The 26,422-nt window shown below is 46.3% G+C and overlaps 1 protein-coding gene across 5 annotated transcripts in view; it reads left to right on the top strand.

Moving 5' to 3' along the window:
* The first annotated feature begins 3,930 nt into the window (after positions 1-3,930).
* The window catches only part of KCNQ5 (potassium voltage-gated channel subfamily Q member 5), a 571,236-nt gene continuing 548,744 nt past the window's right edge, over positions 3,931-26,422 (top strand). For all 5 annotated transcript variants that reach the window (XM_036872164.1, XM_036872162.1, XM_036872165.1 and 2 more), the window contains exon 1: positions 3,931-4,331. In XM_036872164.1, the coding sequence (XP_036728059.1) occupies positions 3,931-4,331 (401 nt within the window). The remainder of the gene's footprint in view (positions 4,332-26,422) is intronic.

Raw genomic sequence — 26,422 nt, 5'->3', positions numbered from 1 at the left:
GCTGTTCTGAAGGGGCCATGCCTCATCCACTGAGGGCAGGGCTGCTGTGTTAGAACCCTCACGTAGTCTGGCCAGGCTCTTACGATCTCTAATGTTGCCCTGGGTTCTCTAATTTCTACTTGTTGGTGAAACACATTGAGAATCTCAGCATCATGTCTCCTAGATAAGAATCCTCAATGGACTAAAAATGATATCTGTGGTACACAATGCTGATACATTTAAAATAATAAGAGGAAGTAAATATATTTAGTGTATCAATGGTTATAATAAGATACCTGAGAAACACAATTATAGTTGCTATGCTTGTAGGTTTGGTGATGATCTGATAGGAGGGAAACAAAAGCTAAGGGAAAGGGTGGCATGGCTTAAAGGGCATTCCACTCAAGAGTTAGGGGACTTCAGTCCTTCCTCCAAAGGCAAACAGCCGAGTCTTGGGCAAGTCGCTGAACAGCAGCCAACAATGGATTTCCATTTCTTCATCAGCTGATGTCCCTTTTGCTCTAAGGTTTGAGGATTCTATTTGTCATTACCATCTGGTTGACCCAGCAACTCACAGTGGGTCAAAATGCATTCATATCTCTAAAAAGTAGCACTTCCATCCGTCACTAGATGATCAGAACCATGACAGTGACTTGATGGGAGGTGTGTTGAAGTGGTAGGGCTGTGGCAGAGGGGGAACTGGCGGGGGGGCACAGACAAGAAAGAAAGGGGGAGAGTCATGGGGTCACTGACATTCTGTGAAACCAGCTCTGCCTTAAAAGTCTTCCCTGGGCATGTCTAGCTCTTGAATAGAATTTTCCATATTACTATTTTAGAGTACCCTTCAGATGAAAAATATAATGGGATAGAAAACACATTGAAGTAAAATATTTCTAGTAACTATTTTCAATTGAAACCATCTCCAGGTAGACTTCAGAGAATAAAAGTTTCCATGGTCATAAATTTCAGGCAGGCATCTTACAATGCATTGAAAGCACTCCCATCTTCAAAGGATGGCGAGTGGAAATCACTTCACATGCTCTACACTAGAAATAAACATTTGCTTTGAAAAAGGTGGTCATCTTTTACCCTTATACCTCTTTATAATGCTCTAATGTAATTATTATGGTTATAATATACACTACTATATTGTTTTACTCTTTGTGCTATATGCCACCCTCTCTTGTGATATTAGGTTTTAATATTTCAACAAAAAGAATGAAAGGCAGTTTCCTAGCAACATCTGTATTCAAAGGCACAAAGAGAGAAAAAGCTTGATCAGAACACTCTGTTTTCCCCACAGTTAATTCCTGACTTTTGAGGGGAGTTAGCTGGTAGTGAAGAAGCCGCGTCCACACAGAGAATCCGGGGTGAGAGGCCGTGCAGCCTCACGTGGCCTTTCCTTCGGAGCACGCGCAGGCCGGGTGTTAGGGTTTGCGGCTAAACCCCTCTTTCCCAAGGTAGCAGGCAGAGTCAGTGAAATACAACCATATGCTCTTTTGTACATGTTCTATTAAAGATGCGGAACCAGCACTGGGGTGGGGTGGGGAAGAAGGGATACTAAACTGGGAGGCGAGGTTGTTGGGTTCCTAGTAACCCTCATAGCAACCACCTGTGAGCGCTTGGTCCGGTCCCCTCTGGGGTGTCTGGTCTTTCCCACCTCTAAACCGCTGCTAATCACCACCTTTGATGCTGTTTTAAAGTTTCATGCATTTATTTCATCAACACCACGGCTTCACTAATATCATTGCCGCACCCCCCATCACCCCGCATCCCTGGGAGATCAGGCAACTGGCTCTTTTCCGCGAAACGTGTCCCGCCTTCCCGAACCTTCCTGCCTGCACGCTGGGCCCGGTGCGCCCGCGAGATGGAAGGGACCTGACCTTCGTGGTGGGGCGGGGCAAAGTCTGCAAGAAGGAAAACCCGCTTGGTAAAGAGGACGTGGTTTTCGTTCTCCTGCCTGCAGAAAAGCCAAGATGTTCACGCTTAAAGCGTGCACACGAGTCCTTTTAGGCCTCTAGGGCTTTCACCCTGAAAGTCCCCGCGCAGAAACTCCGGGGGGGGTGTGTGTGTGTCTAAATATAGCGACGGCCGACTCCCCGCCCTCGGCCGGGTCCTCGCGCGGCTCGGGGACCGGAGCGCTCGCTCCAGGGCGCGCTCTGCCTCGGCTTGAACATCGGGCCACCGGGCGTCCCCCTCGCCCCTACACGCGCGCGGGTGGGAACTGAATTAGGGGACCGGAGAGCGACTCCGGGGGCCGGAGCTCAGCAGTCACGTGGCGCCGCCGCCAGCTGCACGGAGCGCCGCGGGGAAGCGTGCGCCGCCGCCGCCAGGCTTGGGGACAAGGCGGGAGGGAAGCGGGGTCCCGCCGGCGGCCTGGAGCCGGCGAGAGGGCCGCGCGGGCCTCACAGCGACGACAGTAAAAGGAAGGGCAAAGCGTGGAGGTGCCGCGGCTGCCGAAGGCAGACGGGAGCGGCCGTGGGTGTGCGCCCAGAGCGGGGCCGGCAGAGCATCTCCCTCCGAGGGGCGGCGACAGCCGCCACCGGACTCGCGCCTCGGCTTTAGGCTTCTGGAAGGGAGAGGCACTTGGACGCACTACCTCGTGAGCGTCTGCTCTGGCTTTGTGGTGGAACCCCAGTTCTTCCTTCAGTCTAACTTGTGATCCTTTCCTTCCTATTTGGGGGGGGAGGGGTTCCACTCTGTTGGAAGAAGTTCCCAAGCCCGGCTTCCTTTCGGCGTCCCCAGCTGACTGCGAGGTTGGGCGGCTTACGGTTTTTGACACGGGCTCGCTGAAGGCCAGAGGCGCAGCCAGGGACCCCGCGGCCTCCCTCCTCCCCGGGGGCTGGGGGCTTGGGGGCGGCAGGAGATCCAGCCACTCGTCCCTCGCGACGCGTCTCTCACCGCGTAAGTGGCGGCAGACGGGGGTGGGGAGGGGACCCCGCGAAGCCGCTGTCCTGGGCTCTCCGTCCTCCAGGATTTCCCCCCCAAACTCTGGGGCCGCCGCCGCCACTGCCGAGACTCGGCCGTTGTATGACTATCTCGGACATAAATGAAAATTTCTTGACGGAGGGACCCGGTTTGTCCTCCCCTGCTTCGCGCGGCTGCCAGGCGCGGCTCGGGGCCGCTCGTTCACCGCGGAGGAGCCACTTTGGAGTTTTGACGCCCTCCCCACACTCCACCTCCGGGCTGAGAGGGATGTCCGGCTACTCTGTCTGATGCCGGGATGGAAAGTCACAGCCCGCCAGCCGGAGTGAGCGGCGGGGAGATGCCCGGTGCCCACCTCGCCGGCTCGGCGGCCGTGTCGTGCGGGTCAGCACCCTGAACGCGGGGACCCGAGCGCCCCCGCCCGGAGCCTCGGCCCGCGCGCCTGGGCACTGGCTGGTACCTGGAGGGAAGGGCCGGGCCGTTCCCGCGCACACCCCTCGCGGAAGGACGGCGGGACCAGCCCTCGCGGCGGCGTAGCGGCGGGAGGGAACGGCGCCTGCCTCTCCCGTTCCTCCTCCGGGCACAAGGCGGGCCGCACCTTCCGGACACCTCCAAAGCGCCGGGGAGAACACGTCGAACTCGGCCTCCGAGAGGGGCTTCGGGGCCCGGTCCCCTCTGGCGTGGGGAGCCCGGGGCCGGGCGTGCGCGCGGGGAAGCTGCCGTTCCAGCCCCGGGGGCGCTTCGCCAGGAGGGAGTATCCGCCACGGGAACGGAGGGGCCGGAGAAGCCCTCTTGGAGTGACGCCCCCGACACGTCCGGATTACGCATTCAAAGCTAAAGGCTGCTCGACCCCGGGACTCCTCCGCGCGCCCTTCCGCCCCCGCTCCTCCCCCTTCCCCGGCGCGCAGGTCGAGGGCCGCCGGGCGCCCCGTCCGCCGCCGCCGCCGCCTCCTCGAAAGCGGCCGGCGCGCATGAGGCCGCGGCCCCCGCCGGCGGCGCCCCCCTCGCGGTGCCCGCGGTGATGCCATGCCCCGCCAGCACGCGGGCGGAGAGGAGGGCGGCGCCGCCGGGCTCTGGGTGAGGAGCGGTGCGGCGGCGGCGGCGGCGGCGGGCTGGGGGCGCGCGGGCTGCGGCATGAAGGATGTGGAGTCGGGCCGGGCCAGGGCGCTGCTGAACTCGGCGGCCGCCGGGGGCGACGGGCTGCTGCTGCTGGGCACCCGCGCGGCCGCGCTGGGCGGCGGCGGCGGCGGCCTGCGGGAGAGCCGGCGGGGCAAGCAGGGCGCCCGGATGAGCCTGCTGGGGAAGCCGCTCTCCTACAGCAGCGGCCAGAGCTGCCGGCGTAACGTCAAGTACCGGCGGCTGCAGAACTACCTGTACAACGTGCTGGAGAGACCCCGCGGCTGGGCGTTCGTCTACCACGCTTTCGTGTGAGTACCCGCGCCCCCCGCGCGCCCCCCGCGCGCCCCCCGCCACCGCGGCGGCGGGGGCCCTCTTGCCTGGTCCCCCGGACGCCCGGCGCAGACGCCCTGGCCGGGCGCGCGCATGCACACACACACACACACACGCACGCACATGTACACACGCGCGCACACACACTCGCGTGCGCACACGTGGTGGCTTTTATTTCTTTGCACGTGTTTGGGGTCTTTCTCCTAGAGCCTGCCAGCTCCCTGAGCCCCACCTCTCCCGCCTCTGCGGACGGAGCCTTCCCGTCGGCGCACCCGCTGAGCCACCCGGCCGCTCTGGGCGCCCGGGGGTAGAGCCGGGCAGGCGCGGGACCCCGGCTGCGCGGATAATTGGGAGCGATTAGGTCCCGAGATACGTCCACTCCAACCGTGGGGGGCGCCCGGGAGCTGGGAAAGGCTCAGGGAGGCGGAGCGCCCGCGTGAGGCTCGGGAGAGTGTGTTGGAAAGGTTAGGAGGTGATGGCGGGGTAGAGGCGGCGGGGAGAGGAGAGACGCAGGCCCGGGTCCTGGTCCCCGGGGCGGAGCTGGGGAGGCTGCCGCTCGGGGCGGGGGTGGGACAGCAGCTAGGTTTCCAGCGTGCCCGGAAACACGCCTCGCAGCCACCTCAACCGCCACTAACGGAAAGTCTCTCAGTGCACGTAGTCCTTCCTGCCACAGGGGTGGCCGAGGTCCGGAGGAGGCGAGCAGGGCCGGGCGAGGGGATGCTCGCTCGGGCGTAGTACCCGAGGCTGGCGGGGAGCCCGGCGCGCAGGGGCGCGGGCCGGCGCGCCGCCCGGGACGGGATCAGGCAGTGGGTGAAGCTGGCGGTGGGTGAAGCCGGCGGTGGGTGAAGCCGGCGGTGGGTGAAGCCGGCGGTGGGTGAAGCAGGCAGTGGGTGAAGCCGGCAGTGGTGGCTTGGAGTCAGAGCGTGTGTGTTAAGGCTTCATCATCTAGCAGAGGATGCTTAATGAGAAAATGATTGGAAGCAAATGTTTATTTTTCCCTTAGGCATTTAAAATCTTTCAGTGCGTTTGAAGTTTACTACTGTTTTTCCCACAATGACCATTCATTCAGTCTCCTGTTAGAGTTAGGTTTATGTGGACATTTGAAGCTAGTTTTTATGCCGTTACGCCATCATCTTTTCTTCTTCTTTTTCTCCTCTCTTTTTAGTTCCCCTTTTTTGCTTCTTTATGTTAAAATGAAATATAAAGACAGCAGCCGTAGGAGGCCAGTAGAGAAAGTTTAAGGCACTCACTGACAGGTTCCTTGTTTCCTAGTAAAAAAGATTTGGAACACATGAATTAGGTGTCTTTTAGAAATGAGGCATGTCATCCAAACATAACTCTCACCTGGGATGGAGGATTGGCATCGACTCCAGAAACATTTTTTGAAATAACATGGACGAAGTGGCTGGTTTGGTAAATAGGTGAGCCTGGAATTTGACCACATAGTAGTCAGGAAATTGGTGGAGTCTACAATCTGTGTGACTCTGGTGTCTGGAAAATTTTACAGCCCCAGATTGATGTGAACATGTAGCATGAGGTGGAATATTCCAGCCAACTTTCCATCTTACAGTGTACACAAGGAGGACGTTGTGTAGCACCATTATTACATCAAAAGGTATAATGTGTGTAAGATTCACGTTGCCTAAGATGTGGTTATTGCAGTAAATGCTAGACTTAGAGAAACGCTACTGATACTTTTCATGTTCATGCCCTCTGAGTTGATATATAATGAATCCTATTACCTAATGAGCCTGATAAATTATTTTGACCTGTCAGGATAATTATTTAATCCTGTCAGGATCCACTAAAACATTTAGCAATATGATCTGTGCTCAATTTGGCAGCAAAATATATACTGTATGGAAATTGGTTTTTGGTTTTTCGGTTTTTTACACAAGAGTTTGCTCAGAACGTTCATAGCTTTGATTTTACAATATGATGCTATTTAGCGGACTTTAATTTTTGGTAATTTATGTATTGTATATTCAGAAAGGGTGAGAGACAACTTTGGTTGGTGCTCATGCTTTGTATCTCCTAAGTGTTGCCCTTGAACATGAATGAGGACTTCTTGTAATGCAACATTTTCTTTTCAATATGTTGGGGGTCTAACAGGTTTTTCTGGCCTTACAGAATCTTAAATTTTTGACAAATCATTTTTGAAGAGGTTCAAGTTTGAATAATTCTCTACTCGCCAGGCTTTATTGGTCAATCATTGTCTTCAGTGGTAGATCCAAAATAAATTAGGTACTTGTCAACGCCACGTGCTGCTGTGAAGTTTTGCCTTACTGATTTCTAGAGCCTGAAACTGTAATGCTTGAGCGATCGGGTAGGGGTGCTAGACCCACATTAGCACAAAGACAGAAGCACCTGCACAACTACAGCTGATGTAGTAGTGGGGGACAGGCCGTCTTTGGCAATTGCTGCTTATGATTTTAAATAAGCTTTAGAATAGCTGGATTTCACACGTTAAATTAATAAAGGAAAGTTACTTTGAGCTGTAAGTCTAACAAGACCATTAATAATAAAGGAAGTTATAAGGAAACCATTTCTAAAGCAGTGTAACTAACTAATTCCTTGCCAGCCTGGGAATCCCCAAATCTTACTTTAATAACAGGTTTTGTAGCACATTAAGGTTCTTGCCAAGAACAAATGCACTGTGATTAATGAGGTACTTCAGGGATGGATTTCCTTGGTCGACCCATGTTTCCTTGCCAAGAAGCAAGAAAAGTATGTTTAAAGTTAAGTTTCAGGTGAAGAAACATTTCTGTTAAATATGCAAAAACCATGATTATAATGGTATTTTAATGGTATACAATGTGGTTTCAAGTGTTTATGTCCCAGCCCACTGATGAGGTGGCTGGCAAGAACAAGAGATGGCCTGCTGGAAATCCTTTCTTCCAATTTTTATAAATCGGTGGAAATTAGGAGAGTCTGTTGTCTTACTGTGCTTTAGGATGTTTCCTGGTTTCCTGTTTCCAGCTGTCCTTTAGTTTAATGGAGGAGCTATTCAAATATGAGGTGGCATACTTCTTTGAATGTTGTTTGTCCATTTTTAATCCCTCATTTTTTTGGGGAAAAATTTAGAGTAAATGGTGGTAATAGAAAAACACACGATGGGCTCCATCTATCAATTTGCGCCGAAGGCACAAATGTGTTTCTGAGAAACAGCAAAGGTAGCAGTGTGGCAGACACGTGTAACTCGCCACTTTGTCCGGTGCATCTTTGCCAGGCATAATGCCATGGATCAGAATGTATATATATTTTAAACGAGAAGAAATCCTCCAGTCACCCAAGCTAGGAGCCCGGCAGTCATCCTTGAAGCCTTCGTTTTTCTCAGACTCGATCCCGCTGTCGACCCAAGTGATCATTGAAGTCTGTGTGTTCACTCTATAAATATTTTTCAAATCCATTCCCTTCTCTCCTTTGCTACTGCTACCCTCCCTCTCTGTTTCTCCATACATCCCCACTGGATTATTTATAATGGTCTCCGGCTTCTGGTCTCAGCCTTCCAGCTGTTTGCTCTGACACCACAGTGTTGTTCCTAAAATGCAAATCTTATCATATCCCCTTGCCTCTAATCTTTCCATGGCTCTCTACCATCTACTCATCTGTTCACTCATCCATCCATCTGCAAACATGTGAGTGTCCACGTGTGCTAAATCCCAGATTTATAAGGCGAAGGCCTTTTCCCTCTCAAGAAGGGAAAAGACTCCAGCAGGGGATAAGTGCAAGCCCGTGAACAGGAGTGAAACGCTGCTGTTGTAGAGGTGAGTACAGAGTCACGTGGGAAAAGAGGAGGAAGTGGAGCTGAGAGCACAAAGGTCGGCACAGGCTTTAGAGAGGAAGTGAGGTATGAGCTGAGTTTTGACAAATGACTAAATTTTCAGGTGTAAAAGCAAGGAGGGGATGAGCAATCTTGATGGAGAAAATAGCTTAGGTAAAGACGTGGCACTGGAATCAACATGGTAATTCTGGGTCCTGGTGAGTATCTGCAGGGTGAGCACGACCTCAGGAAAAGAGGGTAGAGCAAAAGGCACACGTGCCTGACCTCAAGTGGCTTCAGACGCCGGCCATGGAATCTAGTCTTTATCCTGTAGCTGGTACTGGTCAGTGAATGGTGGTAATCAGAGGGATGATGTCATCAGACACGAATTTTGGGAAGATGTGTCTTTCCTTAGTTCGGTAAATGGATTGAAGGGTGCCAGATGGGACCAGTGTGGCCTGTGAGGAGATGACAGCAACTGTCCAAGTTTTCCACTCATTCTTGTATCCTTTTATCCATAAATTCGTGCCACGATGTCTGTCGACTATCTCCCTTGTGCCATGGACTGTTCTGGAAAGGTGAGAGATGATTGCCTGAGGAGCTTAGGCAGTAACCGTAGGGGCAAGACAGAGGGATTTAATTAGAGAGCAGCTATGCAGGTACCATGCAGATTGTTTTCTCCAGTCCCATGTGCGGTGTGAGAAGGATGGCCCTGAGCTGGGTGATTTGGGGAACGGAAGTACCGTTCACTAACGCATGGGACAAAGGGCGAGGGGCATGCTTTCAGGGAATATAATGAGTTCCGCCTTGCATTTGTTGAGTTTGAAGCGTTTGTAAGACGTTTAGGGAGAGATCGTAAGTGATAAACACACAATAGTGAACCAGGTACGCATGGTCTCTCTCCATCGGGTCTTGGTTCGGCAGCCAGAACCATTTCTGTCGCAAAGAGAGCAAAAATCCATCAAATATATTTCAAAGAATGACTGCCTTTACGAATCTAGAGCAAAATCTAGATGTCTCGATTAGATATATTCAGATTTGGAAGCTGCCAGCAGTTTCGTGCTGGTGAAAGCAATGAGTGGGACAAGTGAGTTAGCCCAGAGATGCAGGGGGGGATGAGGACATGGCGGAGGACAGAGTGGGGACAGCACCAGCCAGCAGGGGATGGAGCTCTGTAAGAGATCACAGGAGGACCTGGGAAACCTCGACAGTGACCACAGTGCCACAGGGAAAAGCCCGGAGGCCTTCTCTTTATAAAAGCGAAGGCAGGAAGACGTGCGCAGGAAGGAGCTGCAGTCGGCATTTCCGGTGCTGCAGAAAGACCTAGAAGAGGTGTGTTAGGATTTCGTTGGTTGGTGATGAAGGAGGTTCCCTGATGGCCTTTGCCGAAGCAGCATCAGTGGGATGGTGTCACGACTGGGATTTAAGTGGGTTGAGGATGGCTGAGAGCTGGGACGGTGGGGACAGGAGTGTAAATTAACTCCAGATTCCTTGGACCGGCTCACGAGACCCCTCGTGACGTGGCCTCTGCCATCTTTCCTGGCTCATCTCTAATACGCTCCTGAGCCCCAGCCTTGCTGAGCGACCCCGTCCTGTATCTGCCGCCGGACACAGTATTTGCTCACGTTCTTCTCTGGGGCTTTTCCCACCCCTTGCATTCTGGCTGCACAACTCCTACTGTTTCTTTAAAACACAATTCAAGGGTCGCCTCCTCTTGGGCACAACTCCCGCTGCCAGGATAATTTAGGTGCCTCTCATGTCAGCTTCCATGGGCCCCCGGGAACGACATGACCCTGGTGCTTGCCCCGCCTTGCGGTCCCTGTGAACCACTAGGTCTGTCTCTCCCACGGGAGGGTGAACTTCCTGTACAGAAGATCTCCTATTTATCTCTGAATCCCAAGCACCTAGCAAGGTGCCCTGCATGTAGTAGACCCTCCGTACATGCCTGCTTCATGAGTAGGTAAATCATTTTCCTTGGAAACCTTCCGTACAGGAGTTGCAGAGTGAAGCAAAGCTGAAGGAATTACCAAGTCTTTTTTGATTTGCTTAGAAGTAAGATACTGATATGATTCATTTAGAAGAGAAAGGTATGGGTCCAGAAGCGGGAGATCGTTGCTTTGCTTCCAACTTGCCCACTGATTCGCTTTGTGACTTGGAATAAGTTACTTCCCCCTCCTGGGCCTCCAAATCTTACCTGTGAAACGGGCACAGAGGTGTTTGTGAGGCAGCCATGGTGACGGAGGCTACTGTGGAGGGTCCGAAATGTAATCGGAAGGGGAAGGAGTATTTGTAATTAGTGACCTGATCTCTTAATCCTCTCCCTTCCTCAGCTCCGAGCTGCAGGCCCACCTCCTAATTGTTCGCGTTAACTCCAAACTCCTGGGGGGGGCAGTGGACCGCACAGTAGCCAAGGGGGTCTTTCTAAGGAGTTAAACAGAAGGCAGCACTCCCCTGTTGGACGAAGGATCTGCTGATCGCCGTCTCTACCCAGCTTCTTAAGGGCAGGGGCTGTCGTCTGGTTCTCTCTCTGCTGTATCACCAGCACCCAGCCCAGGGTCTGGCGCGTAGAAAATGCTCCATGCGTGCAAACTGATTCACGCCCCTCATCCCCCAAAATACACTGCTGGTTTCCTGGTGGAAGATGGAATGTGACCCTCTTGGCCATTCCCTGTGTCAGCACTCCAACAGATGTGATGAACGACCTCATTATTTACATACATATTCTGTTCAGAGCTAAATCTCTGTCTGTAGAAAGTGATGCTTGCATTTTATTTTCGCTCCTGCATTCCTTAAAAAGCACTGATTTCCCTTAAATACGGAGAGGCCTTCTACAAGTTATACTGCTTTTTGCCCTGCTAATCTAGGAACAGAAAATGCTCAAATCAATCTGTTTTCAGAAATTGAAACAGTGCTGTAGTGTTTGAGGATCACATTCCGATTAGAAATGTTGAAAGTGTTAAAATCTTAGCATTGGGAACATTAGGGCCTAAGAGAAATGAAACATAAGAAAAAAATATTTCAAAATGGCATGAAGTCTTGATACAAGAACCACTATAAACAAGGAAGGTAGCCAGCAGTCTTTTGATAATAGCTTGTGAAGAAGAGGTGCCAGTTTTAATTTTTAATTGCAAATGGCTATTTTGGCAACTGAGAGCGCCAGCAGAGCGAGTTTTCGCCCAGCCCCCTGCTGTGAAAGTGCTTGAAACGGCCCAATTGCCGGGCCGCCATAGCTTCTAGTTGTGTTTAACGAGGGGTAGGTGTTTTCACTTCAATTTCCTTTTCCTTCAACCATTTCAAGGATGCTATTTGAAGTTTTATTTGGTTTCAACCTGGTAGACAGATTGGCTACACGACTGCATTGTTTCATAATTTTTAAAATTCTCTGATGGCTCTCAGAGTTTTAGGTGATCCTTTTGATACTTTGTTATCAGCCTGTGGAAGTAGTGAGTTTCCGAAATGTCACTGAGGTCATCTGTTTATAAACTGAAAAATACTTTGTGCTTTTTCCATTTTATATATCTGTATTTCTCTCTGTGTATATGCACACATGTATTCCATACATACTGTGTCCTAGCACAGAACTTGGTAGTGCAAATATTTACATTTACCTTATTTTTGCTCCTCTAAAAGTAAATAAGACATTTGAATAGAATGCAGTTGAAAATAAAAAGATCATATGGAGATTATAGCATAACTTGAAAGATATTTAAATTTAACTGTGTATGAAGAAAACACTTTTGACAAACTTAGTCATAGTCTTTGTTGCTTCCATTTATAGAACCTGTGAGGTAATTCTAGAAACTCAGTTCCATCTTCAGTCAGTGGCAGGATCATCTTTTATAATTATCATGTTATAATTTCTCTCTTTTTTTTTAACAATCAATTCAGATGAATACAGTCATTGTGTGTACCACTGAATGTGCTAGGTGCTAGTGGTGCAAAATGGGGAACCATGGTGGACCATGGCCTCAAGGAAAGGGCAATATGATTAGATTCGGATTCAGTTATCAACTTTACTGATTTTGTGACTATGAGCAAGTTGCTTCCAATACCATCAACTTAACCTGTAAAACAGGAATAATAATATTACATCAGTGTATTGCGATATTTTATATGTATGTAATATATATGCATATAATCACAATGAGCACATGGTCATTATTGAAACAGGAGAGAAATACAGAGGCAATGTGATGGAGGGAGAGACTGCTCTGTCAAGGTCCAGGATGCTCTCCTGTAGGTGCTGGGCAGTTTTTGAATTTGGTGGGTTTAGGCAGGTGGTAATGTCATTGAATTTACATTGTAGATTGTCCAGTGTGCCAGCTCTAGGAATGATGGCTTAAAGGGGACAAACGAGGCGGGAGATCCATTTCAAAACTGTTGTTTCAACTGAGGCAAGAAATAATTAGGACTTGGACAGGGGGCAGTGGTAGCAAAGATGGAGAAGAAAATATGGCCCTGGTGGTGCAGTGGTTAAGAATCCGCCTGCCAATGCAGGGGACATGGGTTCAAGCCCTGGTCTGGGAAGATCCCGCATGCCGCGGAGCAACTAAGCCCGTGCGCCACAACGACTGAGCCTGCTCTCTGGAGCCCGCGAGCCACAGCTACTGAGCCCGCGAGCCACAACTACTGAAGCCCCCGCGCCTAGAGCCCGTGCTCCACAACGAGAGAAGCCCCTGCAGTGAGAAGCCTGCGCACCGCAGCGGAGAGTAGCCCCCACTCGCCGCAACTAGAGGAAGCCCGTGTGCAGCAACGAAGACCCAACGCAGCCAAGAATGAATAAATTAAATAAATAAGTTTAAAAAAAAAGAAAATATGGTGATAGAGTTGCAATGTATTAGAGGGGTCAACGTGGAAGATGAAGAAGAAGGATGGATTTGCTGTTTCTCGGTTCCTGGTTTGCGTGGTGGGCTACGTAGTGGGGGCCGTTAAGTGAGATTGAGAATACAGGGGGGACAGCAGGCTGCAGGGGATGTTGGGGTGATAGATGAGTTTAGTTTGAAGATGCTGAGCCTTCGGTGACTGTGGGCTCCTCGCTATATACGTCTGGCAGCTGTGGATGAAGATTTAAGAGACACGGAGGTACCGACAGCGCTTAAAATCACAAGGAGAGTGTGTAAAAGAGAGGGGATGGAAACCTGGAGAATACCGACACGTAAGGGTGAGCGGAGAAAGGGGAATAAAATGGAGCAGACAGCGAGATGGAAGGAAACACTGGACAGAAGGATGGCCAGGAGGTCGTGGAAACCAAGGGTACTGAGAGAGTTTCAAGAAATAGTCCACTATGAAATATAGGCAGCGGTTACCACTGGATCCGACGGCAGCATGGGCGGCGTCAGTGAAGGAAGCGCTTAGGGCAGAAGCCAGGATGCTGTTCGCTGGGAAATGAATTGGAAGTGATGAGAGGAGTCGGTGAGCGTGAGCCCTGTATTCAGTTAGTTTAGTGGGAATATAACAAGAGAGACTGAACTCTAGCTTGAAGGAAACACAAGACTAAAGGGGAGAACAAGGGAGGGGAACTTGTAGGAAAGAAGGTTATTTACCATCAACGGTAGTCATTGTAATTATTGATTATATGCTGGACATTGTTCTTAATGCCTTACACACATTCAGTCTTTTAATCTCAGAACAGCCCTAGGAGGTGGTATTTAGGATCGTCATCTTCTGTGAACAGACCAGGATGCTGGCAGGGTGAGGGTCAGTGACCTGACCACGGTCAGCCAGCCACCAAGTTAATGGCAGAACAGGGCTTTGAACCAGGCGGGTTGGCTGGCAGCCCGTGTTCTTAACCACCGTAACCACCACTATTGTGGATGATTCCTGTGGGCCCAGGGCCCCTCCTATTACATAGATGGCATCATTTAAAAACAGCTTTGGGGGGGTGGGGTGGGATGAACTGGGAGATTGGAATTGATGTATATACACTATTGATACTATGTATAAAATAGATAGCCAATAAGAAACTATTGTACAGCACAGGGAACTCTACTCAGTGCTCTGTGGTGACCTGAATGGGAAGGAAATCCAAAAAAGAGGGGATATATGTGTATGTACAGCTGATTCACTTTGCTGTACAGCAGAAGCTAACACAACATTGTAAAGCAACTGTACTCCAATAAAAATTAATTTAAAAAAATAAATAAAAATTAAAAAATGCTTTGGGGTGTGGTATAGCTCTTAGCAAAATAGCATATGCACAATAAATATTGTTGAAAAAAATGATGGTTAAAACCCCTTATAACTTAGTATCAGAGAATTACATGTAACTTAACAGTATTAGGCATGTTTGTTTCTGTCTCCAAATTCTAACCAGCTCAAGTTTTAATTTTTCCATAAAGTTTCTCTTGATAGCTCTGGATTATTTCCTTACTTTTATTTACCTCACATAGCTTTTATTATTTGGACCATGTATTTTAGCCCTTAATTACATTCTCGCATTGCTTTCTAATTGGATCGTTTAACTAATTCTTCAAAAATAATTTGTGTCTAAAGAAACCAAAGTACCCTTTTTATTTGTATCTCCTATGACATCAAGCCCAGATTTTTATCCTTTGTTTTTAATCAAAATTTACCTAGTTTATCGCTACCAGGGGGACTATTTGAATGTTATAACTTTTTTTTTTTTTTCAAACAGGAATTTCCTTAATTTCTACTAGTTTAAATTGTGGAGCAACTTATGTTGAGGACCCAAATTGCTATAATAACTTCTTAATATCATTTCCTATAAACATTAAATTTTGAATTTATACTTTCACTGCACAATGCCTAAGATTCATTTAAAATAGCAGCAGTTGCTTCATTTATGTTTCATAATGGCTGAATGTACCATAGAACCATTTGCCCCAAACTGATTTTACCGGATTTTCTTTCTTTAAACTAATAGAATACTCATGTTTTCTTCACATTAACATAAATATCTTCCATTTAGTCTCCATGCTTCCTTCTCCCCTCCCCGATCCACATTTTTCCTGGATGTTTCTTCCTTTCTTTCTCTCATTTGTCCCATCATCTTTCCCCCCAATTAAACTATTCCTAGTTTTTTTTTTCCTTCCTCTCTGGGCATCTATATTTCTGAAATGAGTTTTCTCTTTATTTCTTTTTTTTTTTTTTTTAATTTTATTTATTTATTTATTTATTTATGGTTTATTTATGGCTGTGTTGGGTCTTCGTTTCTGTGTGAGGGCTTTCTCTAGTTGCGGCAAGTGGGGACCACTTTTCATCACGGTGCGCGGGCCTCTCACTATCGCGGCTTCTCTTGTTGTGGAGCACAGGCTCCAGACGCGCAGGCTCAGTAATTGTGGCTCACGGGCCCAGTTGCTCTGCGGCATGTGGGATCTTCCCAGACCAGGGCTTGAACCCGTGTCCCCTGCATTGGCAGGCAGATTCTCAACCACTGCGCCACCAGGGAAGCCCTCTTTATTTCTTTTTACCAGGTTGTATAATTTGATTTCTCTTCCTCTTAAAGCTGTCTGCTCTTAATCAGGAGATGGGCTGACCCTGTAATTGCTTACAGGCTGCAAGAGTGTCCTGCATCAGCAGACCGGGCCACCTAATGTACACATCGCTCTGCAGTAATTCACTGAGGCCTCCAGAAATATGCGGGGGTTAGAGAACCCTACTTTTCTGGGAGTTTTAGTTAGGCTCAGGTTTCTTAGGAAATAAGAGAGTGAAGCCTTACAATTTCTCTGAGGCTTTCTAATATCTACCTATTATTTCTGAAATCTGGGAGTACTCAGATATTCAGTGAATAATTTTTAAAAGATCATACTTTCCATTTTGGAAGTTGACTACTGTATATAGCTGAGAAAGAAATTATTTTTATTCCTGATGGAATTATTGTAGAAAAAAGCACATTGAAGAAGTCAATATGTTTGTCACGTAGAGTTAAATAGCAGGTAACTTAAAATCATTCATCGTGTGTCCGTCAGTAGATGGATGGATAAAGAAGATGTGATATAAATATACAATGGAATATTACTCAGCCATAAAAAAGAACGAAATCTTGCCACTTATGACAACAAGAATGGACCTTGAGGGCATTGTGTTGAGTGAAATAAGTCAGACAGAGAAAGACAAATACCACATGATCTCACTTATATGTGGAATCTAAAAAGCAAAACAAGTGAACAAACAAAACAAAATAGAAACAGAGTTATAGATACAGAGAGCAAACTGGTGGTTGCCAGAGGGAGCAGGGGTTGGGTAAAATAGATGAGGGGGGTTAAAAGGGACAGACCTTCAGTTATAAAATAAGTCACAGGAATGTAATGTACGGGATAGAGAATATAGTCAATATATAGTCAATAACACGGTAATAATTCTGTCTGGTGACAGACGGTTACTAGACTTATCATGGTGCTCATTTCGTAATGTATTGGATTGTCAAATCGCCCTGCCGTACACCTGAAACTAACATAATATTGGATGTCAACTATACTTCCATAAAAAAAATATTTATCATGTAGACTGTTTACAGTCGTTAGCAGTTTCCTTTCTCAGTGAGCCAGGAAATAGATCTATAATTTGGCAACAGAGAGCTGCAGTTCTCCTGCTTAATTGGAGATTAAAGCATGGACTCAAAATGCAAGTTGTCAGGGGAGTGCACAGGCGAGAGAAAACCACCTGTATTTTTTCCTAGTTGGAAATTTTTCCAAGGCATAGGCTTTGTGAAAGCTATTCCCACAATCTTTTATGGAATAGGTACCAAGTTTAGGGCTCCCTTTTCTCTAAACCTGTTTCCCCTCATACCTGAACGAATCTGGGACTGGATGGGATTGAGAATTTGGGTTCTTCCCCCATGTTTGGGTCATCGAATACATTTCTCAGCTTTTTGGGTTGTACAGTTAGGACATAATTCTTCACTGTTTGTTCAATAAAGTGACCTCATGCTATGTATAAGGACCTGAACTACACAAGAACTACAGAAACTGAACGGAAATAAGACACAGCCTATTCCTTCAAGGAATTTTTACTCCAGAAGGGTATGAGTTTACTGTTTACTGAGCTACAAAAACCACCTCTCTGAGTTGACAGGATGAAAGCAAAGGTTGGCCTTTCTCCAGAGACATTTAGCTACTGCTCCTATTAAAGGGATTTTCAGGGTAAAGTCTGATCACCGTACAGAGAACTGCTGACTGCCAGCTCTCTTGACCCCTTGGGAAACTTGGAAGCTGGGTGCCCAGCTGTCCATGCAGGTGGGCATTCAGTTCAGTGCATCCCACACAGAGACCCAACCCAGGAGTTCTCACTGATCACAGTAATTTCCAAAGAGCAATAGTTAAACTAGTTAAACTAAATGTTCTAGTTAATAAAACATTCTGAGTATGTTTAATTTGCTCTCAAGTGTGTTTAAAAATAGAAAAGAAACCAATGCTGCTTCATAGTACTTTGTTTGGGGATGTTATTTTTTTTCTCCCCAAAATGACTTACAAAAAATAATGCAAACCAAAAGTTTGGTTTTTTTAATAAAAAAATCAAATGAAATGCCTGTTTATCTTCAGTATATATGCTAAATTTCTACTCTTGTTAACTTTCTTTGTTTTAGTACATGGGGGAAGATATTACACTGGGCCTTCCATGGGGCCTAGAATTCATTCATTCTTTATTTCATTCATTCAGTATTTGAGTGCTCACCTCATGTCACATCCTTGGGACACTTTGGAAATACTCCTTCCCGTTTGATTGACTTTCTCCAGGCATGTGGGAAATGGCTCTTTTTCTTCAGCCAGAGAGTGGCTCTTCAGAGTGAAGGTAAAGCCATTGAGTGTAAGAATGTGTGTTCACTGCAGTCCTTAAGGTGCACTTGGTTATCTCCTTAAGGCTACAGCCTAACCTTCAGATGTATTTCTGAACTAGATGGGCAGTCACGTGACAGAATTACACGGTGACATTAAACTAGTTTTAAATTTACCGGAGCCAGATGATTAGATCCTTTAGTTCTGCTCTGCTCCATCAAATGGAAAAGGCGAGGAAGTTGGACGTCAATACAAATGACTTTGGGGGAACTCATTTATAACCTTCAAGATAAGATCATGTGGTCCTTGACACCTGGAAGAAATGACAGTCACTCTGTTTAGGGGCAACATTATCTCCAAGCTTGAACATTTCAAATTGGCACCCAAGTTTTTTTCCCTAGAAGAAAATCAGATAAGTCCTTTAGATTCAGATCCACCAAAGAATAAACACAAAGAGATGGTTGACAATCAGCACAAAGGAACCAGCTAGGCACTGAGATGGCCCTGCAGACCTTCCAAAGGTAGGACAGGAGACACACAAGGAAAGGAAAAAGTATGCAGGTCACATTTGTGCCAATGGTGCTGACTTCTGCATGGTCACTCGGGCCACCGGTTTGGTGGGACCACGTTTCAGTTATTCTGTCTCTCAGTGGAAGGGACTGTAGTCATTCCACTGAAAGTGGAAGTTATCTTTAGCAGGAAAGACTCCCTTACATGGATCCAGAGCTCTTCCTCCCAGTGTTGGACCTGATGAGTTACTTTACAAATGGCTTTTCCCAAACTAGTTGGGTCATGCTGCGGAGAGCTGTTTTTCGGAGCTCGTGGGTATGGAGTTTTACTCCAGGCTTCGGGGCAGGAAGTGGATAATACAAATAAATTTATAGATGGCACCAAAGGAGGTGGCTTAGACAACCATGAACAAGAATAGTTAAGAAACTATCACATTGTGCCAGAGAAAACAGAATACTCATCTAATTCAAGGGTAGGTACCATAATTCACAATTGTCATGAATGAGAGAGCATTCTTTTTTCCTCCAAAAAAGGTGAAAGGCAATTACCCGAATTCTTTTCTATTTGTTGTTGGTCCGAAGTCCCTTTCCACGTTGCAGCCTTAATATAGATTTCCAAAGCACGTGACAATACACTGGAGAGACCTAGTCACGTTAAATCTATCGTGTGTTTTTCATACTTGCTTGCAGAGCCCCAGGTGAAGCTCGTGGTTATGCCAGAGTCAGTGTCTGGGGGGTGGGGCGTAGGGGGTGCAGCGACACAGCACCATGCGGGCCTGGCCTGGAGCATCAGCCATGGGACGGTGAAGGAGGGGAGGACGGCAGAGAGTTCAGAGGGAGAACCAGAGTTCCTAGCCCTGGATCTGCGTTTGATAGACAGAAGAGATGAAAGAATCAGAGTTTTCACGGTTTCAAGCAAATGTGACTGTGACTAAGCAAAGATGCTCAATTCTGTTTTAGGGAGAGACAGGATGCACAGGTGAGCATATAACCTATTTGAGCTTTGGGAGAGGGAGGAGAGGGTCATTAGTTAGTGATGTAGAGGTGCTGGTGACAAAATTGAAAAGCTGTTGGAGAGGAATGTAGGGAGAGAGGGAATTAGGGAATACTGGCATTTGGGGAGAAAAGAGGAGAAAAGGGGCTTGTGAAAGAGACAGAGAAGAGAAGGACTCAATACAGGGTAATACAGCATCCACAGGGGGACCAAGTCTCAAAGAAGGAGTGCAATGGGCTGAGAGTATTATGAAGAAAAGAAATGAAGCTCTGAACATTAGGGTGTATATGTTTTGTCTTTTTTCCCTCTTTTTTTCAAATTAATTAGTGTATTTATTTTTGGCTGCGTTGGGTCTTTGTTGCTGCGCGTGGGCTTTCTCTAGTTGCAGCGAGCGGGGGCTACTCTTTGTTGCGGTGTGTGGGCTTCTCATTGCGGTGGCTTCTCTTGTTGCGGAACATGGGCTCTAGTTGCGTGGGCTTCAGTAGTTGTGGCACGCGGGCTCAGTAGTTGTGGCTCACGGGCTCTGGAGCGCAAGCTCAGTAGTTGTGGTGCATGGGCTTAGTTGCTCCTTGGCATGTGGGATCTTCCCGGACAAGGGCTCGAACCCGTGTCCCCTACACTGGCAGGGGGATTGTTAACCACTGCACCACCAGAGAAGCCCCATATATGTCTTTTCTAATTAGTGATTTCCTTTCCTTCGGATATATGCCCAGGAGTGGAATTGCTGGATCATATGGTAGTTTTTTGAGGACCCTCCATACTGTTCTCCATAGTGGCTGCACCAATTTACGTTCCCAGCAACAGCGTAGGAGCGTTCCCTTTTCTCCACACCCTCGCCAACATTTATTATTTTGCTTGTGTTTTTGATGATGGCCATTCTGACGGGCGTGAGTGATATCTCGTGGTGGTTTCAGTTTGCATTGCTCTGATGGTTAGTGGTGCTGAGCATGTTTTTCTGTGTCTGTTGGCCGTCTGTATGTCTTCTTAGGAAACCTGTGTATTCAGGTCCTCTGCCCATGTTTTAATTGGGCTGTTTGTTTTTAGATATTGAATTATGTGAGCTCAGTATATACTTTGAATATTAACCCCTTATGAGACATATCATTTACAAATATCTTCTCCCATTTAGTAGGTTGTCTTTTTGTTTTGTTGATGGTTTCCTTCACTATGCAAAAGCTTTTACGTTTAATTAGGTCCCATTTGGGTGTTTTTTTTGCTTTTTTACTTTTGTTTACCTTGCCTGAGGAGACAGATCCAAAAAAATACTGCTAAAACTTATGCCAAAGAGTGTACTGCCTATGTTTTTTTCTAGGAGTTTTATTGTTTCCTGTGTTACATTTAGGTCTTTAATCCATTTTAAAAACCTGAGTGTTCATGAACAGGTGAATGGATAAAGAAAATGTGATACATACACCCCCCCACACACACACACACTGGAATACTACTCAGCCATAGAAAAGAATGAAATTTTGCCATTTTCAACAACATGGATGGATATGGAGGGTATTATGCTTAGTGAACTAAGTCCAAGAAAGACAAATACATTGTTTTCACTTATATGTGCTATTTAAAAAAAAAAAAAAGAATGAATATAACAAAACAGAAACAAACTCATTGATATGAGAACAAATTAGTGGTTACCAGTGGGGAGAGGGCCAGTGAGTTGGGGGAAGGGCAAGAGATTAAGAGGTACAAACTACTGGGTATAAAATAAGATTCAAAGATGTAATCTGCGGCACAGGGAATAGAGCCAATAGTTTACAATAACTTTACATTGAGTATCACCTATAAAAATATTGAATCACTGTGTTGCACACCTGAAACTATTGATAATATAACATTGTAAATCAACTATGCTTCAATATAATTACAAAATGCTACTGACAAAAGTTTCTTCATTTCTAGAAAAAAAAAGAGTAGAAATGAAGATGTAGACGGAAAAAGAGGCAGTGATGTAGACAAGCAGCATAGAGGAGGGATGGCCAGAACCTAGAAGGGGGGGGGGCCACCTAGGAGGGGACAGGTCTGCAGCCCCACGTGCTCCGAGGACACCTGTGTCACAGGGAAGAAATTGCGTCCTGGGAAAAGGGCCAAAGTAACCCAGCAACCAGACAGTGTGGGGCACAGCAGTCAGCATTCAGAAGGCATCCCGCAGGTGCAAGGGATGTCCCGAAGGTGTATCCTGAGAGACGGGGGGTGCCCAGAGCGCCTCTGTGAGCAGACAGGGAAGTCTCGTGTGGGAGCAGCCTTCCAGTCCGAAGAGAGACACGGGTAAGTGCAAGGCACCTTTTCCCCTATAGGTTATTACAAGATACTGAGTAAAGTTCCCTGTGCTATACAGTAGGTCCCTGTTGGTTGTCTCTTTTATATATAGTAATGTGTACCTGTTAATCCTAAACTCCTAATTTGTCCCTCCCCACTTCTCATTGTATTAAAACCACAGAGAACCTTCCGTAGAGGGAGCTTAGGGCAGATCGCGAAGTCATCTCTGTAAGGCTGATGGGAGGTCCGGCCACCAGGGCTGCCCCTGGCAGTGTTTGATGTGGAACAAGTCACTTGACTTTTCTGCAGCCACAGTTTTCCCAGCTAAGAAAGGACAGTGTAGGAATAGGTCACCAAAGGTCCTTGCAGCTCTGTGAACCTATTACTAAATGTGTCAAAGCAGTAGTCCCTGACAATTTTTCCAACTTTAAGCTTTAAGAATGTGCTTTTCTCTGTAGATTCAAAAATAGAGAGATTATAGAAAAATCTTTTTGTTCCAGTGCAGAGAGCTTCTAGAGACAACAGTAAATCTCTTGGTATGTAATCCTAGCACCAAATACAATGCTACTGTAAAATAAGTAATGTGTTCATTGATTTACTCATTAAACATGTGTTTTTACATGTGCCTCAGTATCTTGTAATAACCTATAGGGGAAAAGGATCTGAAAAAGAATATGTGTGGGGGGGGTGTGTGTGTATGAAACTGAATTACTTTGCTGTACACCTGAAACTAACACAACATTGTAAAATCAAACATCAAGAAAACGAAAACAAAAAAATAAGTAGTGACATTTCAAATCCTATTGTTTGTTCAACTCTTATATGAAGCATATTCTTTTTTTTTAATAAATTTATTTATTTATCTTATTTTTGGCTGTGTTGGGTCTTTGTTGCTGCGCGCGGGCTTTCTCTGGTTGCGTGAAGCATATTCTTTTAAAAAGCAGTTTAGAACCTTTTCTCTCTGTATATTAACAGAGAAAATATTCCTCTCTGTTCCAAATTCCTAAAAGCCAGCAAAAGACATTATTTTTTATGAATTTTCTTTCTTCTGAAGAAGTCAAATTCTGAAGCAGGGGTCTCTTTAGGGGTTAAAACATATATTGACTTGCTCTTCAAAGGCTCCAATAAATGGAGAGAGCAAATAAGAAACAAAGTAGTATTTAGCACCTTAGTATTAATATTCAGTAAACCACAGTTGCAGCACTGTGGTTTCTTTCCAGACAGGAACATTTTGTGAGAGATAGCCCCAGAATTCGAGGGAGCTGGAGTGGGAGAAAGTACATGTAAACATTGTATGAGGATCCAAAAGCCCCTCTTTCATTCTGTGTCTCTGTCTCTCTGTCTCTGTCTGTCTCTGTCTCTCTCTCTCACAGACACACACACACACAATCTAATTACGCTTGATAAACTCCTGAGGAGAAAGCAGATGTGTTCATCCAGAAATTCAGATGAGCTCACACATCTGTACGTAGGTGCACCCAGCACCCTGCTTGTATGCCCAGGAGGGCCTGGACCAGGACAGTCAGGCCCAGGCAAGAGCAGCAGGGTGAGGTCACCCTCCTAACGTCTGAAAATCCTTGCCCTGTTCATGGGGTGAGGCACGTCTCCAGCTTTGCAAGCACAGTGTCTTCTTCTTTTTTAATGTGAGTGGGTAAAATTAAGTTAAACTTGGTTTCCACCCTCCTGGTGTTTCTTTGTCTACATCTAATATGCTTTTTATAGTTCACAGTGTCATTAGAAAACTAATGGTTTCATTAGCGGATTATGAGGGAGAGGAATTTGGGTGGGGTTTAAATTGCTGGCCTAAAGATGGCCATTTTTGCATGCGTCACGTACCTATGCTGCAAGGTTGACGTGTCCTATCGGTGCTTCTTCAGACATCTTTTTAGCTAAGAAAATTCTGAGGCAGAGAAGTGACTTGGAGAAAATGAAGGGCTCTCATTTAATTTTATGAACAATTCTTTATGCCCTAAGTTACTCCCGTGATCTTTGAATACCTAGGACATCCTTTCTCGGGCGTCAGACCCCCTCCCTAGTGGTCCTGATGCAGAGCTGCTTCATGGACCACCCAGCACAGCCAGCAGGGCATGGGGGGTGGGGACAGATGGAGAGGAGGGTCCGTTCTCCTTGACACACGGCTGTTGCTTTTTTCCTTAGAGAAGAGGGTTGCTTTGGCGCCACAAAGCAAAGAGCACTTTACAAAGGCCTCCATTTGTACACAAATGCAAAGCACTTACCCTGGCCCTCAAATAAAGGGACGCTGCAGTTAATAAACTCTGACTGTCTGTATGAAAGAAAGTCTGATCCTGTGACATTTGTGAAACACCCTCACTCGTCAAGCCCACAGGCCACATCCACACCCCAGGTAGTGTTGTCAGTCTTTCTTTAAAAGACTTTGCAAGAGGGAAGAGAAATGGGAACCTATTGTATATGTATAACTGATTCACTTTGTTATAAAGCAGAAGCTAACACACTATTGTAAGGCAATTATACTTCAATAAAGATGTTTAAAGAAAAAATAAATAAATAAATAAATAAAAATAAAAAAAATAAAAAAAAATAAAAAAAAAAGACTTTGATGGCTCCTAAATACGGCCCCAGTAGTTATGCGCTGGTTACAGAGGCCAGAATTTTCTTTCATTCAGAGATCTGTGTCCTTTGCAAAGGTGTAAGTGTAAGAATTTTCCCTGAAGCATTGTTTTGTTTTCAAAAAAGTACAGAAACAACTAGATAATCAATGACAGTAAACTTGTCCAAGGGAAAACTCTGCATCCTTTGAAAAGAAGGAAGGAAGTATGCATGACGTGGTTTCTAAAGTGAATTATTAGGTGAAAAAGAATCAAGGTATAACACACCGTATGTAGTGTATACAAGATCCACTTTTGTAAATTAAAAACACACACACACACAGTAGATTCTCATGGTCCATGCTAGTTAGGGCCTACGAATTCACTGCGAACACTGAATTAGCGAATACAGAATCATTGCTCCTAGCAGAAACAGGGGGATAGGCTCCTTGGAGTCTTTGGTCACATTTCCATCAACCGATCGATACATAACCTTGTTTTATGTGTGTTTCTGTTTAAAGACACATTATTTAAGATCCAGTGGATTCACTAACATTGATCTCATAGCCAATAGCGCTGTAACTCCATCTGAATGAAGCTTACCTTACGTGTCTTTTCCCCTGGAAGTCACATCACAGCTTTCTTGCACTTAACGCTAGACAGTGCTTCAGCACTACAGTGGACCCATTTTAAACAGCAAAAATCACAGACACACACACACAAAGCACACAAATGCAAAAATCATGACATTAAATAGACCCTGAGATGGACACTTGTTTACAATCTCAGCTGAAATCAGAAGGTGTAGAATCGCCTTGTTCAGCGGCAGCTGGGAGCGTGGGCATTGGGAGGGAGACTAGGTTTTTGGCCCCCGTTTGCATGTCCGCAAATGACCGTGAATGCCCAGTGAGCACTGATGCTGGAGTTACACATAACTTTTAGGGGCAGGCAGATCGGCAAACACAGAAGGTGTGAGTCATGAGAATCAGCAATATATGTACACACGCACACACCCCCATTTATGCGTGCGTACAAATAAAAGGACGAAAGCAAATGCTCCCAGGAAGTGATCTGTTGAACAGGATGGGAGGTGCACCTTCTAGGGTCACACTCTCTGGCCCACGTGATTTTTTACTGTGTCCATAACCCATACCTCCTTCTTCTGTGTCTTCTTCACTCCTGTCCCACTTCCGCCACCCCGTTCTCTCAACGAGGCGTGTGCATTTTCTGAGGAGCTCTAGGGACAAGATCTTATTGGAGCCAAATTTATCATAATGAATACCCACTGAATCAGGCTCTTGGCAAAGTTGGTCGATATAATTTTGCAAATGAAGGGCGTTTTACAAATGCTGAGTGTGACACTCCGAATATGAGTTCTCCGGGAAATTTGTGTTACAGAATATTACCCATCTCCCTGCACCTTGGGAAGCCTAGACTTCAGGGCACTTGAACTCTGCAAATACTCTTGCTTAAATTCTTACCAGGGTTCTCAGAATGGACGCTTAATAAGTAGGAAACAACTGGACTAATATTAGGATGTAATGGCAGCTATCAAGTTGTATGTGACACACGTGTGGAAATTCCCTTCAAGTAGATTCCAGTTTCTGTCTCTCCCCCCAACCTCGTTGGTGGCAGAAGAGGTGACAAGTCCCCAGGTTTGGTCTCCACCTTCCCCAGGACGTCCAGAACTCAAGAGCATCCTTTTCTGGCTTGTCCCAGCTCCTGTGCTTGGTTTCTTGGATTATTTTTGAAGGCTTGCCGTTCATAACTTGTAACTTTAGAAAAGAGAGAAAAGCTTTAATTTTGTCTAATGTTTCCTTCCTTGCATATATCACAGTGTTCTTTTCTTTTACCACCTATGGAAAGCCTGACTAGAAAGTAACCTCCCTGAAAGACTTTCTTCCTAATTAATCGGGAGATTTTCACTTTCCCCCAGGTACTTCCTGTGATTTATCGTAACCCTGGTTAAAAGCATGCTGAAGATGAGCTGACAACGGGTAAAGAAAAAGATGTATAAGGCATGCACACATCCAATTATATTTGGGATTCATTAGTATTAATGGTCTCCCGTGGGCTGTTACCCTCTGTCCATTGTTAGTTTGTAACCTAAAATCATTCAAATTTCTGTGTAATTGGATTTCTGCCAGATGGATCGATTCCATCCGTCACTGTATTTCTTCTCAAACATTGAGAATACTGTCTTTTAAAAATGTTTGTGTGCCTATACACGTATATAATCA

This window comes from Balaenoptera musculus, chromosome 12 (genome assembly GCF_009873245.2).
Source record: "Balaenoptera musculus isolate JJ_BM4_2016_0621 chromosome 12, mBalMus1.pri.v3, whole genome shotgun sequence".
NCBI classification, from domain to species: Eukaryota; Metazoa; Chordata; class Mammalia; order Artiodactyla; family Balaenopteridae; genus Balaenoptera; species Balaenoptera musculus.
Note: the sequence above shows the minus strand (reverse complement) of the source record. Positions and strands in the feature narration are given on the sequence as shown.